At 46.2% G+C, this 18,086-nt stretch overlaps 1 protein-coding gene across 2 annotated transcripts in view; it reads left to right on the plus strand.

The window, feature by feature from the left end:
• The first annotated feature begins 2,144 nt into the window (after positions 1-2,144).
• The window catches only part of NXPH1 (neurexophilin 1), a 274,107-nt gene continuing 258,165 nt past the window's right edge, over positions 2,145-18,086 (plus strand). Inside the window, exons 1-2 of one of the 2 annotated variants that reach the window (XM_036894574.2) lie at positions 2,145-2,260; positions 3,126-3,289. In XM_036894574.2, coding sequence (XP_036750469.1) covers positions 3,236-3,289 — 54 coding nt within the window. In that variant the 5' untranslated portion in view covers positions 2,145-2,260; positions 3,126-3,235. Of the gene's footprint in view, positions 2,261-2,681; positions 3,290-18,086 lie in introns of those variants that run through there. The other variant, XM_057504552.1, reaches the window with a different exon arrangement.

Raw genomic sequence — 18,086 nt, forward strand, 5'->3', positions numbered from 1 at the left:
CATTCCAGTCTGAGAGGGCCTGGGAGCTCATATATGAGTGGGAACTGATTTAAGAACAGCCTCCTGAATTCCAGAGGATGGAATCAGACAAAGCTTCCCATACACCACTTTGACCCTTCAGCCTCGGATATGGGTACCCTAAAACTTTTATTTTTCTTCTTTAAACTTTTTAAGATCAGGAAAAACCTGGTAAGTAAAGATAGCAGAAGATAATGTTGCAACTATGCTATATATAAATGTGTATTTTATCTAAAGTGCATTTTCAGAGTACCACTTAGAAAATGTGCTTCACTGCCTTACTCTGCATATGCCCCAATGAATTCCAAGAGGTCACAGCAGCAGAGAACAACTTTTGAGATTAGAAGAGCTTGCTCTTAAAAATGCTATTTTTAACTGGAAGGGAGAGTGTAGGCCTGAGAGTGCCTGGCAGGTATGTCCTACAGTGGCCATCTAAATTGAAGGTCTAATTCCAGGAGAAGGTCTCAGGGGGTCTCCTCTTGGGTTTGCCTCAGAAAAGAGTGGTTCTCCTGATTGTTACTGCTACTTTGCGGGGTGGAGATGGGATTACCAGTGTTCCCCAGGGGAACTCAACCTGTGGTGGCCCAGTTCCTCTTTTAATCAAATTGTCATCATGTAGAGTGCAATTCCAGGGCAGGCTCTGGCAAAGGGCACGTTTGGAGACCTAACAGGAGAGGTAGAGGGAAGAGAAATGCCCTTGGCGACGTTCAGACCTTGGACCAAGTCTGGGCAAGTTGAGGAAGCGCTGGTGGCCCCGCCAGCACCCTAAGGGCTGGGTTCTAGAATCTTCCTGATATGGGCGAAGCTGGCTGGAGGCTTGTGCGCTGGAGAGGAAAGGGAGGAAAAAAAGACAAGGGTTGACAGGGAATGGCAAAGATGAATGAGAAAGGTACTGAGAAATCGAGGCAAGGGAGAGATTGAGAAAAACAGAGAAAGGTAGCGAGAGAGACGGAAGAGGCCAAGACTGGTAGATACTGGTTGAGTAGGAGGTGTCAGGAACGAGGGAGGTGAGCTTTGGAAGCATCCTCAGTCTATCCCCTCCGCCACCGGACCGCCCCCTGCCCCACTTCTCCTCTCACGGCCTAGCCCGCGGCGAGGAGTCGAGAGCGCAAGGTCGCCCAGTCCTCTCTGTTGTCGCCTGCTGAATGGATGGCGGTCCGCAGCGCCCCGCCTCGGGACCCACAGCCACAGGTCCGTGGTACCCGGCGTCCGCGGCCAAAGCGTGTGGGGGTGCCTGGCACCCTCCTGCGCCCATCCGCGCCCTACGCACCGCCCCATTACGCTCTCTGGCACTTCTCTGCGGGTCCCTGTCCTCCTCGCGCCCCCCGGGGAGGGGGCGCTGCGGCCGCCAGTAAAACCGCAGGATCCACTTGTCCCTGCGGGCCCGGCCCCACGAGAGCCTGAGAGGGGGATCTATTTACCAGGGGTATTAATTAGTCCCTGAAGAATCGTTCACCCAAGTGCCAGTGTAATTGCCAGTGTCGGGAAGGTGGGTGCGCCCAGCGGCGGACCTACGGAGAAAGCACCACCGTGTCGGCGCCCCAGTCCCGGGAGCACTCCAAAGCGTCCCCCAGTGTTCGGGCAGGACCACGGACAGAGCCTATGACTCCGCCCGGGAGTGGCCCCCGGCCTCCCCAGGGTCTCGGGGGGAGGTAGAGCTGCTCCGTGAGCCTGGAGCCTCCAGGTTCTGGCCTCTTCACCCCTCCCTCAGAGACTCGGACTGCTTGTGGCCTTTTTTCTTCTGAAAGGCCAGTGTCTTATCTCTCAAGTTCAAGTTGCAAGGACTTGCCCAGTCTCCTCCCCTTGAGTCATTCCGACCATCCTTCGGCAGCCTTGGGAAGCAGGGAGACCTGGGCTGTCCGTCCCAGAGCCCTCGCTCGCAGTCCCGGTCCGTCCGGCGCAGCATCCCGGCGCCTTCGCTCTCTCCGTCCCTCTCTTTCTCCCTCCTTTTTTTCTTCTCTTTCCTCCTCTACTTCCTCCTCCCTCTCTTGCCTCCGAAGTTTCCTGCACCGTGAATCCAGCTGTGCCAAGCCCAGGCTTTTTCGGAACCATTGCTGAGCGCGACCGGACACTGGGACGGCGACTCCCCGAGGCTGGGCTAGGCAGCGGGGCTGGTCGGCGTCCGAGCATGGAGATGAAACGCCAGGGAGGGAATGTCCGGGGCGCCGGAGATGCCAGGCCCGAGTAGCTCCTCCATGGAGCCTGCCCAGAGCGGCGTCGGATTCGCTCCCAGTCCTGTGCGGTACGTACCCCGTGCTTCCACAGTCCGGAAGGGATACCTTAGGTCGGGGTTGTGGGGCATCAAGAAGGGGCGGCCGGGAGAGCCATTGGCTGGGGGACAGAGTGCTCCTGGCGTTGACCGTCACAGACCCGAGCAGGCTTCCACTCTAGAAGTTAGCGACTGTTGGTGCCTCTTGGTTCGAAAAAAAGTAGTGCCAGAGATATATGTGTATGTGCGTGTATCTCTGTTTGGGTTGGGGGCTCGAATGGGTAAACTGAGCCCGGCTTTCCTGTATGTAAATTGCATGCCCTCTCCCCACCCCCACCCCTACGAATGTGTGGAGATACCGGCACCTAATCCTGGCCAGCTCTACCTACCCCTTCCTCTTCCCGCGCCCCCCTCTCTCAACCTCTTTCGCTCGCTCTGCCTTTCTCTTTCTCTCCATTTCTCTCTGCTGGTGTGTACGTGTGTGAGCACTGCCAGGGCTGGCGAAGAACCAGCTGCCGCCTTTAATCCGAGCCGCCCGGCCATCAAACACTAGGGCAGGTCTCACTGCCAGAGACGCTTGGGCTGCGAACCAGCTTGCACGCGGCTCTTTGAGCCCTGCCACGTCCTGTCTGCACCGCCCGGGGACTCGCACCCGAGGAGCGCAGGGCGCAAGGAGCCCCTCATCTGACCACCCTCCTGCCCTCCTGCCTGTGGACCGCGCGCTGGCTAGTTTCAGGCGCTGGATTTACCCGCTTTTCAATTTTTCCTATCCTCCCACCCCCCGCAACCCCGGGTTTTTTGGTCCACCCCTCCCCGCTACGACCCCCTTTCCCTTCTTGGTCGCCAAGCCTAACCTTGCCCGCGTGGTCATGGGATGTCTAATTTCATTTGTATCTAGGCTGCTGAGAGCGCTCCTTGCTCTGTAAAGTGGATGTCAGGTGGATCTATGTTTTTGAAGGAACAAAGACTCAGCGAAGGTTCCGCCGAGGAAGTTTGAGACGCGGGAGGATGCAGGCTGCGTGCTGGTACGTGCTTCTCCTCCTGCAGCCCACCGTCTACTTGGTAAGTCGCTGTGGATCCCGTGCCCCGGCAAAACCACCCTGGCCGCGTGCGGGAGGAGGGTGAGACCGCCAATTCAGCGAGAGCAGCGTTCCTAGCGACTGTGTTCGAACAACTTTGGCAAGCTCATCTCTGGGTCCCTGCGGGGTTTTCCGGGGTTCCCACCCCCATTTCCTGCTCCCGTCCCCCATCTCCTGCGCGTGATTCTGAGCACCCTCTAGGGCGCCCTAGACACCCAGAAACCTAGAAGATAGTGGGACGGGATGCTTTGGGGGAGAGGGCAAAGAGAAAGGGTGGAAGACATGGAACTCTCATTAGTTCATCCACAGAGTTTAAACGAAAGGAAATGCAGGGGGAGAATAGGAAGCACGAATTTGCCCAGGTCTGTGACTTTGAAAGTGAGTCCGTTCACTCAGCCCCCCACAGTTTGGAGGTGTGACACATAAAGTGCAGGTAACTTTGTTCTACTTGTATGGTTCAGACAGGACGAGTTCAACTATCAGATAGGAGCACCACAAACGGTCAGTGTATCGGCTGGCTCTCCTTTTCTCTCCTAGTCTCTCCTTTCCACCAAATAACTGAACCCAAGTTCCAGTGCCGAGCCCCCTACTAGGGAATGGCAGACCTTGTCCTTAGGGAGGGAATACTAAACAAAGCCAGGGCCCAAGTTTTCAGGGGTCTGGAATTTGCACACTGTTGGAAGGGGGTGGGGAGTGATGCGCTTTGTTATGGTAGCTGTGGATTGGTAGCTGTGGGTACCGCGCAAGAGCCAGGACAGTGCAGTTTCTCGGGTCTGGCTTCAGGGAGGGCCAGGGACAACCGCACCCTGTTGGTGAAGTTGTGCTCAGTGCACTGACCCTCTCAGTCTGTCTCTGGGCTGCAGGAGCGCACTGGGGGCTCAGTGTGTTCTAAGAGCGAAGAGTGCTGGGGCGGCCTGAGTTCTCAGATGAGGCTCGATAAACCGGATGGGAGTGCAGTGCCGTCGCTCAATCCCACGGGCTTCAGAATTCACCAGCCTGGGAGCAAAAGGGACGCCATTCCTGCAGTTGAAAGCATTTCCCAGCCGTTGCTCTGATGCATGTAACTGCGGAGCTGCTAGTTGTGTGAACTCTGTGTATTTAATGAGTGCGTATGTATACGTGTGTGTGAATATGTGTGTGACGGTTGTATGTATTTAACGGGTTTCAGCTTCAATCCGAGAACCCTTAGTGTTTTGCACCTTTTATCTCCTGACCAAAGCATCTGTGGACGCCAGAGGGCGCCGCGCGCCAGTGTCCTCGCCAACAGGACACCTTGGGGTAAACAGGTGAAAGCCGGGGCAGCCAATCCAAAAGAACAGCCTTTCGGACTCTGTCACTGAAGTCTGTGCTTTCCCCTGCTGGAACGCAGACGGAATGCAGAAAGTGACCTTTCTATTCCCCATCTTCAAGCATTCTGGCCTCCATCTGTGTCCAGTAAAACCCCTGACATTGGGAGCCCAAAGACAAAGGGCAGAAAGTTTGGCAGGGGAAATAGGGAAATTGTTTACTGAAAGAAGGGGGAGGGACGGCAAAGTGAACGCTACAGAGGGGAAATATTAACAATTCCCTTGCCCACAGAAACCACCTGCCCCTCTCTCTCTGCATACCTTCATGCATGACCTGAACCTCGGGACCTTTCTTATGTCCTTGGACTGTGCTCACACACCACAAAGGCCAAGGCTTGCATAGCTGTGGTGCAGTTTACTGCTTGGAGCAAGTATTTCGATAGTCTGGAAAATAATCTATCAAAAGCAGAAGTGAAATCAATACATTGTGTTAAATTTTAAATGTGTTTGTTGGCAGTTAAACCGTTTTCTACTCATTACAACAACAGTGCTGGATTTATTCTAATGCGCTGCATTCTCAGCAACAAGCGCATTAATTCTCCTTTAATTGTAAACTGGGAGCATTTGAAAACCATTCAGTGTGCAAATTATGCTGATTCAATTACCGTTTAGTTACAGACTTCATTACCTGAATGCCTTTTGGCAATACAGAGAAAGGAGACAATTTTTTCAATTTCACTCAAAACAATACTAAATGTGAACAATAAAATAGAGGAGACGATTTAGAAGTCCATTCTTTTCTCTCCGATCTAAAGTTGTTTTGTGTGTCAGGTGTTAAACACCACATGCACCACAAAGACAAAGGCTGGTGGCTGTGACCTGAGGCAGCATTTCCAAGAATTGTAATCTCTTGGCTATTTGCCAGCAAGAATCCTGAAATGTTTTCCTGGAGGAGCAGGACGCTGGTTTTTACCACTGAAAAGAATTTAGGAGGGTGAATTGGGCAGCCAGGACAGGTTGGTTCAAGGCAAGCAGAGTAGAGCACCTTGATTCAAGCTCTAGGGCAATGAAACAGACCAAGAAGTAGTCAAAGCTTCTTTTTCCATCTATTTTATTAAACACTGGATACTGTAACTGAATTTATCACTTATTTGTAGCTCCGCCCTGGAACATCCCAGACATTTGCAAGAAATTACAATAGATGCATGCAGGTTGTCAGCAGCTGCTTCAAGTTACACTCCAAGGAGGTAGGCAGGAATGGCAAAATCATTTTATTTTATTTTCTCTCCCCTTGAATGGACATACAACAGAGAGGAGCTTAATGAGTGATTTTTCTGTCTTTATGAGCTCACCCCACAAGCCAAGTGACAGGGACACTCCTTTTATGCATTGTCTCCTAGCTGATACCACAGTGCACCTTTCCCTTTAAGCACCTGGAATCCCATTTATGTTTCCCAAGGAGTAGTCAGCACATGATATCCAAAGGGCAAGATTTGTTTAGGTATCTTTTATGGAAAAATATTTAGGCTTCTGCTTATAGAGAAATATCTTAAATGCTCCCAAATTTAGGAGGAATTTTAAATGAAAAACAACTGTATCCAGCAGATGGATGCTCCATACTTAAGCCACAGTTTCCTGTCTCTATTTGTGTTATTTTCAAAGTATGTTTTTGGCCCAGGGTATTTTGAATGCCTGTTCTGGGTTGGGGATTTTGAGTCTTATCATGCTTATTGAGAGATGGGTTTATCCTGTTTCAAACCGGAAGCTTATTTTAGTACTGCAGTGGGGTTTAATAAGAAATGTGTCCAGAAAGTTACCTTCTGAAACATTAGCTAGTGTACTCAACAATCACTACAGAGCTAATCCAGCCATAAATGTGGGGAAGTGGGAAACCATTTTTTAAAAATAAAAATAAGGAGATCTGTTCACTGAATGCTGTGTATTGCAGACTAAAAATCTGAATTAGGCAGGAGAAGAACCTGTAGTGTAACAATGCTTGTTAAAAATAAAAAAGTCCTGCAATCTTCATTATGTCGATTCTGGACCAATTCCAGGATATTTTCAGTATGATATAATGGGGTAATAGGACTATAGCATTGTAACTGAATTGAAGCACAAACTGGATAAACTAGGGAAATGTGGTTTCTGACTGAATAATGGGGGTCCATTGCTGAGTTAATCTCAGTGGATCAAGCTGAAGGCTAGGCCTTGAGCACACAGGGAGAACACTTCCCAGCAGAAAGCAGAGGCATTCTGTTTGGGGGTTTACCTGTGGCAATTTTCAGAGTCAGGAATTGGGTCTAATGACTGTTCCCTGGGCATGTCAACAAAAAAGTTAACCAGAAAGTGAGTCCAGAGAATTGCACAAGGGTTAATGGTGATGTGTTCAGTCACATACTCACAATGCTACTTTAATAAGAAGAGGCCCCTCACCCTCTAATTTAGGTCTCACCAGTTCTGTTAGGAATTGAAGTTGCTAATAATCTAGTTGCTTTTTAAACCAGCATAGTCAAGAATTGAATATTCTTTTTAAACCTTGGGCTTAAAAAACATTTGAGTCATCTTTTCCCTTGGATTTAAGGTGTCCTTAAAATGTGAATTCCACACCAATTATTTACTGTAGATTAAAAGGGTAATTAATATATCCACGGAATACTACCTCTGCACTGTTAGAAGCCAGACCGTTGGGTGAATTCCCATTTATTATGAAAGTTGCTGTTAAGAAATGTGGGAGCTGAGGAAAAAGCAGCAGGAGAGACCATCAATGTCTACGCTTTGGACTAGGTATGTTATTTCCCATCCTTTGAAAATCAAGACAGCTGCCCACTGAAAATTTTAATCCATTTGTGCTTATCCTGAAAAGGAAAGTGCATTAACTACATAACAGTGGCTGTTCAGTGTTTTCTATTAATGCCAGTTCTGGGAGACAGTTCTGTAAATTTTCCAAGCCCATAGCATTTCCTGACTATTCAACCCTAGATCAGCCTTTCTGATACAGGATTAAGCCTGGATTTGTGAAGGAGCCTGTGCCCCCGCAGCACAATGTGTGAACTCAGCAGTCCCAAGACAAATTCCAGGACTCCATGAGAGAAGTCGCTGTTCTTCCAGGCATTTTCCTGAAATGTCTAACTCTCCACTGACAAGGAAAAAAAAAAAAAAAAAAGCAGCTCCCTGGGTGTGTAGGAAGCGCTTGGGTGGGTCACCCTCCTGCCTCAGTCCAGGAGGATTATCATGTTCTGCGGCCTTCTAGTGAAAGCTTCAGGGAAACTGCCTTTAGTATTAGGAGAGAACCAGAATCGCTCCAACTTTTTTAGCAGTATTTTCCCGGAAAGTCATTAAGTTTGTGGCTTCTCTTTGTGAGAAGTTGATTTCTATTTGGCTTTGAATTGTTGACGGGCTATTTCCTCCTTAATCAAAGTGTTGTCTGGGTGAAAAATATATCGGGTGGTAGGGAAATTGGTTGATTTTTTTTTGAGATAGGTGCCCAGTGTCCTACTTTTCTATCCAAGGGAAGATTGCCTACAGACTACAGAATTGACAGCATTGTCCAGGTAATAAACAGTGTGGACAATATTTTCAAAAGGGCACTTGAGTGATGAAAGCATTTGGATATTGCTTTTTCAAATAAGCCATTTTCTGTCTTGGGTTTCTTTGATTTTATAGAGGGTGGGGAAGAAGGGGCCACACATTGGCAAAGGGATGCCCTCCCTGTTTTAGTCTAGTCCTGAAATACCAAGGTGCTTGTTAGCTTCTCTTGAAATTCCAAGGCCTAAAGAGCCCTCAGTGAGGTTAGCTGTCGCAGCGTTGATACTAAGTGTTAAAAAGGAATCCCCAGAATGAGGATTAACACTCTCCTCTCACTCCTCAGCCCGCAAGGCGAGCCCATGAAAGCTCTCAAAGTTTGCCTGCTAGCAGGTGAGATAGGACGCGTGCATTCTTTCTGATTTTTAAAAAAACGAAGTGCCTAGTTTTTATTCGATTCAGGAAAGTTTCCTTAAAACAGGCACGTCCTTCAAGAGCCTCAGATCTCCTTCTAAGACTTTAATAGTCCTCACCATTTTAATTAACCGAGGGAGGCGGGCGAGCCAGCCGGCCAGTGCCGTCGGGTCCGCGGTTCCGGGGAGCCTCCGGGTGGCTGCCTGGTCTGCTCTCTCGCCTACCCCTACTTTCTCTTCGCCACCGTTCGTCTGGTCCTGACGCGTTTTCAGAAGTTGTGGTCTTGATTTATCCGTTACTCAAGCTCTGGACCAGCTCTTTTTCTCTGTGTCAGCACTAACCCCTCCTGGAGGTTTGTAAACACCGCGCGCACACATTTTTTCTGCTGCCGACTGGCATGTTGACGACTCCGCTTGAAGGAATGTGACAATAAAGCGGGAAACCAAAGCTTGGCAAGCACTTAATCAAGGATAAAAAGGTTCCGCTGTAAGGATGTCACTCAATTTATTGTGAAAGTCGAATGAATTACGTTTAATGAAAGTACTCCCCAGACGAATATTACCAGCAATTCCTGAGTTGGCTCTGTCAGCTCGAGATGAGGAAATGCCAACTCAGATCAGAAAAGAGCGCCCATCTCAATTACTATGCAAGCTTTCGAAGAGCGGCTTTTTATTGAGATGATATATATTGGCGGCTTCTTCAAGACCCTCCGCAGCCCAGGAACGCGTTTGAGGTTTTACAAGTTTTCCGTCTGCCCTCGAGGGTTTGCTAGTTGTTATCTTAAATTCTGATGAACTCTCCGCGTTTCTATAAACAGTCGCCTCTGTAAACCGCTTTCCCTAGTGTATTTGTTTACTACAGATGTGTGTGTGTGTCGGGGGTGGGGGGAGTGGGGAGGAGCGATTTTCCTAGCTCGGGTGCCCTTTGTTATAGAAAGTTCCTTTGGCGTCCACTCTGGGGTCGCGGACGCTGGAAAGCGAGGAGTTTGAATAGAGTGCGCAGTGGGGTCGCAGGAGCAGCAAGAGTACAACACGTGCCTTTCCGGAGGCGGCTGGCGAAAAGCCCTCTCCAGTTTCTATTAATAAGGATATTTTACTAGTTCAAGCCGGAAGTACGATGGGGAGTGGGATACACAGGTCGCAGTCAGTGCGCATCGCCTCATCTGCATAAGAATGGAGACCCAAGAGGCGTCTCAATTACTGTTTCTTTCTTTCACAGTAAGACAAATTGCTGCTTCGAAAAACTGAGTGTTTCCTTAGAAACTGGCTCTTGGGGGCTCCGCGCGTCCCTGCTGAACCTGTCTCCGGCTGGGCCTCGCCCGTTACCCCCGCCACCCTAATGCATGCTGACCGGAGGGATCTAGGCAGCGGCCGCGAAAAGCGCACGGGGAGGTTGGGCGCCTTAACTCCACCGGAGGGAGGGGTCATCCTCTGGTCACATCCCGCCCTATGTCTCAGACCCTATCGGTTAATTTTAAAGGCCATTTTAAGTCGTCTTTTACAGTTAGGAGCGATAAACTTTCTTCGACGTAGACGTCATACCCTGAACTCCGAAACGCGGTACTCTGACCGAAGCCGCGGATTGTTCGGGTCTGGGGAAGTTTTCCCGCCGGAGTAGCTGCCGCCGCAGCTGCGCGCTCCATTGTCTGCTTTCAGCCTTAGGTGACCTTAAGCAATCCCAGGTGGTTTCAGACAACACAGGTACAGCCCTCTGGCGTCTGGACCCCAAGCCCTCACACCAAAGCGTTGGGGAACTCTTCGTCGACGCCGCCGGGCTTCCTCACTAGGCAGGATTGCAGCCGTTTTCGGGAGGGAGGCCGCGAGAGCACCGAGACTGAGGAGGGCGGTGACGCGCGGTTGGGCTCGCCGGGGCCAGCAGAGTGATCCTTCAGCACCACGGACAGCGCCACAGGCTCCTCCCCGCCTGCTGTCCGCCGCGGCCTCGCTCCCCCGCCGCGGTGCAGGCTCTGTCCTTAAAGCACAGTTGGCGCTTTCCGCAGACGCCTCCCTGCCACCCAGTCCTGACTGTAACGATCCGCCTCCCCATCCGAGTCATTCAGGGGCTCTGCGCTGGGATCGCTAGGTGCTCAGTGTTCCCCGCGGTCAGAATTTCCTGTTTGCACCCCTTCTCCGCCCCCTCCGTGGTTGCAGCGTCACGTGATTATCAAAGTTTATCCCGAGGGGAGGCGAGTCCGCTCCCCCACTTTCCCCTACACTGCTCTTATTCCCCTGCGCAGTTCGTTAACTCTACTCCTCCTCGCAAACAGAAACGTGGATCGCGGAACATAGGGCTAGCTGTGTCTTTAGCAATGTAGAAGTCTCATTTGACAGTCAAGGAAACTGAGGTACGGAGAGGGGAATCAAGTTTCTCGCAAGGGTCAAACTAAGTGGGAGAAGTGACTCCGGCCTATCTCCCATCTGCGGGGAACACAGCTGGAGCCACCAGGACGCCCTCCCGAGTCAGGCGCCTTTAAAAAGCGGCGCGGGTGGGGTTAGGGCGGGGAGTCCTAATTACTTTAAATTTCTAAAGGCGAAGTAATTATTCACGGGGAACAGGACGCACTACGGCCAGGGCAAGAGAATCGATATATTTGCCATCAAAAGTGCCTGGTTCGCCTTTAATGCAGACGAATTGGGATGCAGCCTCATTATTTTCCATGTGGTTAGGTTCCCCAGCGTGGAACCTGGTACAGCGTGGAATCTATCATCATTAAACTCCGATGGGGTGGGGGGAATTTCCTCTTATTTACTAATCCCCCCTACGCTCCCCCTAACCCCCCGCCCCGCATCCCCCAAACACACACAGCCGTTGTCCCTCCCTTTCCCCTCCCCTCGCCCTCCTGCATCGGCTGCTGTGGCACCCCGTCGCTGCCCCACCCCCGGGGGGCCTCTGAGCACGCTAAAGCGGACACTGCGGTCATTTAAAGTGTGCACGGTTCCTCCTCGGTGCCGGTCACACGGTTGACTTGGTCCAGAACTAAGCCAGAGAATACCGAGCGTTGGCGCTAGGGGTTCTCTGTATCAAAGGCGAAGGTTGGCTGGGAAGTTCTGTTCCTTTCTCTTGCCTTAGTGTGAATCCTTTCAGGACACCCGCTTCTACAAATCCCCGCAGTATTAAAGGCGCAGAGGTCTGGCAGCACCCCGAGTGAGAAGCCAGTTTGGAGAAAGGCAAGCCCGCGGGAGAATGAATCTGGAGATGAAGAGAGGCCGTGAATTGAGTAGGACGGAAAGGGAAGGGAAGGTCTAGGTGCAATGTCTCCAGAGTATTCTAGAAGACCCGGGTGAGACCAGCCTTCTTCCTTCCTCTGGCGAGATGCTGGCCTTCTGCCGGTGGGCCAACCTTCTGCAGTTTTCCAGGACCTGGAAGGGGCTCCTCTTCTACCCGCTGAAATCGCGGACCTGTGCAGGTGCTTCCCTACCGGGTTGAACATCTTTGTGCTATTACTCCTCCCTTGGAAAGCCCGCAGTCTCTGGCACAGTTTTTTTCCACTCAAACAAACTTAGAAGTTTCTGGGATAAAACTTGTACTCCCGTGCAGTTGTCTTCACTGTTTCCTGCAATGCCGTAGTTCTTTTGGTCAACTGAGGTGTGTGTGTTCCAGTGTGTGTGTGTCTGTGTGTGTATTTTTGAGTGTCTGGCTTTCATCTGGCGTGCCCCTCCCTAATTACAGCAGATCAATGGCTGCAGAGAAGATAGGGTGTGGCATTAAAAAAAAACTCCTCCTCCTTAATTGCAGTAAGATTATCATAGTTATAACACTTATAATAACATTAATAAGAACAAAATTTAAAATTGTGGACTTCCAGGTGCTAAAGTAGAAATAATGCCCTTCTCCCCTTGGATTTTCTTTTCCTCAGAGCCCAGCCTGTATTGTGATACCTGAACGTCTCTGTTTCTTTGCTGTCAGACACAGCCAGCAAACACAATACCAGGATTGTATGATCTTCTGGCATCATTTCCTTTCACCATCTTCAGTTTTAGAGGCTTTGTAATTAAACTCTGTGAGATATATATGTAACATACATCCAATGGAGAGCCTTTTTATTTATATTTATGTAGCATGCTGAGAAAGGAAAATAAGGAAGTGCTTATATTGAAGTAATAAGCCTGTTTGATATTAACAGAAATGTCCTTTTACTTTTCTCAAGTCTGAAAGACTGTCTCTGTGAGGCCAGACCCCACAGTTATACCTTTTAAAGGAGAGATCCCAATAAAGTGAAAAAGACAATTGTTACCCTTTACCAACTAGTGGAACAAAAGCCCACTAAGGCTAGCTCCTCACTGGAAATGTACACTAGGCTTAGATAGCAAAACTGCAGCATGAAACAGGAAGCTGTGCAGGAAGACCTAACTGTAAACAGCTGCAAGGCCCTATGTTTTTCTGCCACTCCCTGCCTCTAAACCACCACAAAGCACATATTTATATACAGTGTAACAGAACCTTCCAGAGCCAACACAAAGACATCATGCTGCATATCAGCAGGAATTTTAATATAATTGAAAGTCACAGATTAACAGGAAGAAGGCACAAATTTCCCTCTGTAAGATAAGTTATTGCTAGAAAAATTATGATTGAAAGACTTGAAGAAAATTTCCTAGCTAAGAAGAGGCTTTTACATACACACATAAAACACACACAAACGCACACACACAGAAGAGTGAGACTGAATATACATCTGTACATCTACTCTTTAAAGGATTCCATGGGAAATTATAGTGGAGTATTCTTTTGGTTTCATAAGTTGTTGGCCTTGAGATTCCAAGCTGGGTTTGACAATACCATTTCCTTGATAGGAATCTGGTACCTAACACTGCATTGTCCTGTTTATGTCAGTATTTTCATCTATAGAATGAAGGCAGTTTTGGTACGAGGAACTACTGTCATGATAGCTGGAATTTTAATTATGTATATATACTCCATCCTCTCAACTGAACTTTAGAAAATGATTCTTCTCCTTGTAACCTTGTAGCTGAATGTTATTAGATGCCCACAGGTATATAAAACAGCTTATATAAAATTAATGGACTGCTTTATATTCACAATCTGTAACTTGTGAAGCCCTTGTAAAATATCACATCTATTTAAAATAGGAAGAATATAAAGTCAGTTTGGGTGTGCAATCAGTAGTTGTAAATGGTTTGGTGAAATATTTGATTATTTTGAGTGGGTTTGACAATGTGATGGAAATTTATTGTCCATCTTTGTGGAATGATGTGCTAATCATAAGGCTGTCTATTCTTTTATGTACTTGACCAGTTTTGAAAGTGATTGTAAGATTCCAAGGTAACATCTATGTGTATAATCAAAATTTTAGGAAAGACTCATTTATTGACTTACCAGATGACAAAGAGACCTTTGGATCACTATGAAGTCATATATGAGAAAGAAAAAAATACTCCAACATTGTTTTATTATCTTGTTTAAAATGACTCAGTAATATATTTATTAGAGTTCTATATTCTGAATATTTTATATGCATTTTTTGAAGAAGAAGGTGGATAGAAGTTTTAATCAAGTATCAAATTTATAAAAATGAGACTTTCTGAATGTAGTGAAATTTTAAAAATAAAAGTCTTCTTGTTTTCCATAAATGTGGAAATGGCAAAATTTGGAAAAATTGGAGGTCCTCATTTTTTTCTTCCTTCAAACATATGTTGAAGACTAGATTTCTCTTTTTTCTGTTACTTGGTTATGGATCTCTAAGACATGCCATAAATCCGACTATGAATTTCTTTTTTCCCTTACTGTGCATTTTCATTTGGGGAATGAGGAAACTTTTTTTTTCTTACCTTATTGGACTGAGAATTATGTATGTCCAAAAACCACAGTGACGTTTTCAAAACTTTGTTCCTCCTATATCACTCAATGATTACCTAGAATAGTCATACTCTTTTTTTTCTCCTTGTAAAAATGGATATGGGGCTATCATGTTAATGTCTTCTCTAAATAAGAAAAAATGTCCTAACTTACCAACTGGCTACTACAGTGCTGATGCTGCTCCACACTTGGAGGAATACTCTTAAAAACATGGGCTAGATTACATGAGATCCATACTTTCTATTTGATAAGTGTTCACTAAAAATGCCATAATTAATCCCAGGTTTGATTCCAAAAACCTATTTGTAGAATGATGAGTTGTGGTTTGTTATTGGAGCAGCCGAGGTGTTGTAGTAGGGCTGACTACATGATCTCTGAAGTTGAAAATATAAAATGCCTTTGCTAACATTATCTTTTCCAGTTATTTGTGAATAGCTTCCTTGCACCAGGGTACCATCATTTATTGTTTTACAGAATTAAATATAGAGAAAGATGCAAACCACTGCATATGAAGTTATTCATGCATAGTCAGTGTAGTATTTCTCTGGTCTTGACGTGAAATTTAATTGCTATTGATGTGGCTGTTTTGCAGAATATGGCAGACTTTTTGCCTCTTTCAAAAGAAATATGTAATTGAATGATGAGTTCCTCATGTTAGATTTTCAGCCTTATTTCTTTGGTTTAACAGTTATGAACAGCTGTACCAAAGAAGCAGCCACAGTCTCCAGCCATTATCAAACTAATGCAGATCCATCATCAGCACATATGAGCCGAGCTACCACTTTTGGATCTGCAGCTCTGCTCTCATGCTGTAATGTTCTGGAGTGTGGAAGCATTAAAAGTGAATGATTTGGCCTGAGATGTTTAATACTGCCTTGCATTCTGGACTGAAGTCCTTCACAATTAGAATGGCTCTAATTAATGTGTGGCCAGATGTATTTGCACATCTCTCAGATAGATTCCCCTCCACCAGGTTCCTTGAACAAATGGTGAAAAGAATGCAAGACTTTAAAGGCAAATCCACTGGCTAAAAGATGGCTGATGTCTTACCAGAGACTACTATTTTCAGCTAGATAGATAATGTCATGGCACTATGCAAGTGTCCACACTGAATTCATGATAGAAATACAGGAGTTATGGTAAGAAAGTGATTGACTTCTTGACTCCACTGAGGACCTGGCCACAGGAGGGAGAAAACAGGACCCTTTTCAGTCTTCCCAGGAAATCTCTCTCTCTCTCAGATCCCTCATTTCAATTCTTAAGAGAAGCAGCATTGAAAAAGACTTGTTAGGAGAAAGGAGGGGAAGAGAATGGCAAAGAATTTTCTTAATTCTGTGATCTGGGGCAAACTTTTTAACCTTTCAGATCTCAGTTTCCTTACATGTAAAATGAGGCTAACAATACTTCCTTCCTCATCGAATTATTATTGAGAATTAACTGAGTTAACATGTTAAAAAGAGCTTAGAAAGGTGCCTGGCACTTAACAATGGTGAACGAAAAAAGAAAAGTCCTGTTACCCTTTAGAGAGAAAGGTTTCTGGGCCAGGTTCCCATGCCCCCAGCATGGGCCTTACAGGGATGAAATGCAGGGGCAAACTCTTCCCTAGGACCATCCTACGTTTTGTTTCCCTGGTTGATTGTTGTTTGGTTCCTCTATGCTGCTCAGAAAGCCATATGTACTTAAAGTGAACAGTAACCATTGTGACTAAAGTCAGAAGAAAATGGCCATTTCTACAACAACTACTCAAATGTTTATAGAAAGGAGCTAAGTCATTGACAGGCCCAATGAACAGATTGCCTAATTGAGATGAGAATTTTTGTGAAGTTTTAATTTTAGGTGGCAAGCATTATGAATATTTATTAGATTCTGATTTAAAAATTGACTAATTTGTGAACAGTATTTGTTTTTAATGATTTTTAGCACTTGAAATTCTCTTAAAAGTTGTATACAACATAATCAAAATGTAGAGCCCACTGGGTTTTAAAGACTTTGGACAGGGAATACATGCTGATTTTCTTTATCAAAGTTTATTCTAATAATAAAGAGAGAAATGTGGTATCCACATATAAATCAAGTATAAAAACCAAATGAGTATTCATATTTGAACTGACTGTTTAGAGTTCATAATGCATGAGCAAAACCGAAAGTTTCTGTGATGACTGCCCTTGTACTGTTCACTATGTAACTTATTCATTATGTAAGAATTTGTTCTACATGTAAGAACTTGTTTGTTATGCCTCAGAAGATTGGAGACTGATGAAAATTAGGCTTGGGGTGGATTAATGATTGTGCATTGAGCATTGACTCCCCTATAGAGAATTTTATTGTCGTTAACAACCATTTGATCAATAAATATGAGAGATGCCCTCACAAAAAAAAAAAAAAAAAAAAAAAAGGACAGACTTCCAATGGTAAAATAAATAAGTAACCGGGATATAATGTATAGCATAAGGAATATAGTCAAGATATTGTAACAGCTTGGTAGGGTGATAGCTGGAACCTAGAATTATGTATATAAATGTTCTACCACTGTGTTGTACACTTGAAACTAATGTAATGTAATACTGTGCGTCAACTACCCTTCAATAAAAAATAATTATTTAAAAAAAAAAAAAAGTTTATTCTAGCTGAGTGCCTGGATGTGGCATAGCCTTAACTCCCCAGAAGTACTAGATGAAATAGTTTTCTGGGATGAGAGCCATAGTACCCTGCTCCTGTGCTCCTCAAAAATCTCCCATGTGACACCAGATGCTTCCTTCTAAGGCATTGCCCCAGGTACCCAAGATTTCCTTAAACTATTTTGTGTTTTGAATTTGATATGAGAGTGGGGAAGGTGTGGAGATGACTGTAAAGGATAAAATGTTCTACCTTCTGGTTTACACCATGAGCCAAGCACCATCCAGGGAGTGGATTTTTTTCATTTAGTTCCCTTAATATTCCTATGAGATGATAAGCACTTATTAAAATCAGTAAGGAACTGCGGCTATCATGAGTATTAATATGGTCATCTAGTCATATCATTAATAAAACCCCATTTTATAGATGAGGAAATTAAGCCATTCAGAGTATGGGTGTCTAGTGCAAGGTGGCAAGATTCTATCCCAGGCAATGTAAGTCTTGAGGCAGTGCTTTTAATTAGTGCACCATGTTAGACCTGTGTGCACCTGTGTGTGTGTGTGTGTGTGTGTGTGTGTGTGTGTGTGTGTGTGTGTGTACATGCATGGGCACACATAATGCCAGGGAAGAGTGAGTCTCATTTAAAATACTTTTTGAAAGAAGTAACTGTTACTTTCCACTTTAATGAGTACTCCTTAATTACTCATTGGCAGACCTTACTTGGGTAACGAGGGTGTGCATTCAATCGCTGTTGGTGCTACTGTGACTTCATAGTTTTATTAGATGTAGTTGTTATTCTTAATGGGCTTTCCATCAAATGGAGGCTACGAGGGTAACAAATGCAGGCTTAACAGTAATAGTTGTGCCTTCAGCTTGTGCTGATGGTGCGTGGGACACAGTCTCTTTAGGAAGTCTGCATCTAGTGGCCTGACTGATAGGAAGAATGATCCTTGGGCCTCAGGGTAAGGTGATAAGTGAGACTGGGGCACAAAGTATAGTCCTCAACAGTCATCTGTGGTGGAGTTTAAACTGATCCATAACCTCGGTATCTCTCCTATCAAACCACACACCTGTTCTTTGAATTATTTGCCATGTCCAGGCAGGAGGAGGTGGGAAGAGGAGAAT

The sequence above is a fragment of the Manis pentadactyla genome, chromosome 7 (genome assembly GCF_030020395.1).
Source record: "Manis pentadactyla isolate mManPen7 chromosome 7, mManPen7.hap1, whole genome shotgun sequence".
Lineage (NCBI taxonomy): Eukaryota > Metazoa > Chordata > Mammalia > Pholidota > Manidae > Manis > Manis pentadactyla.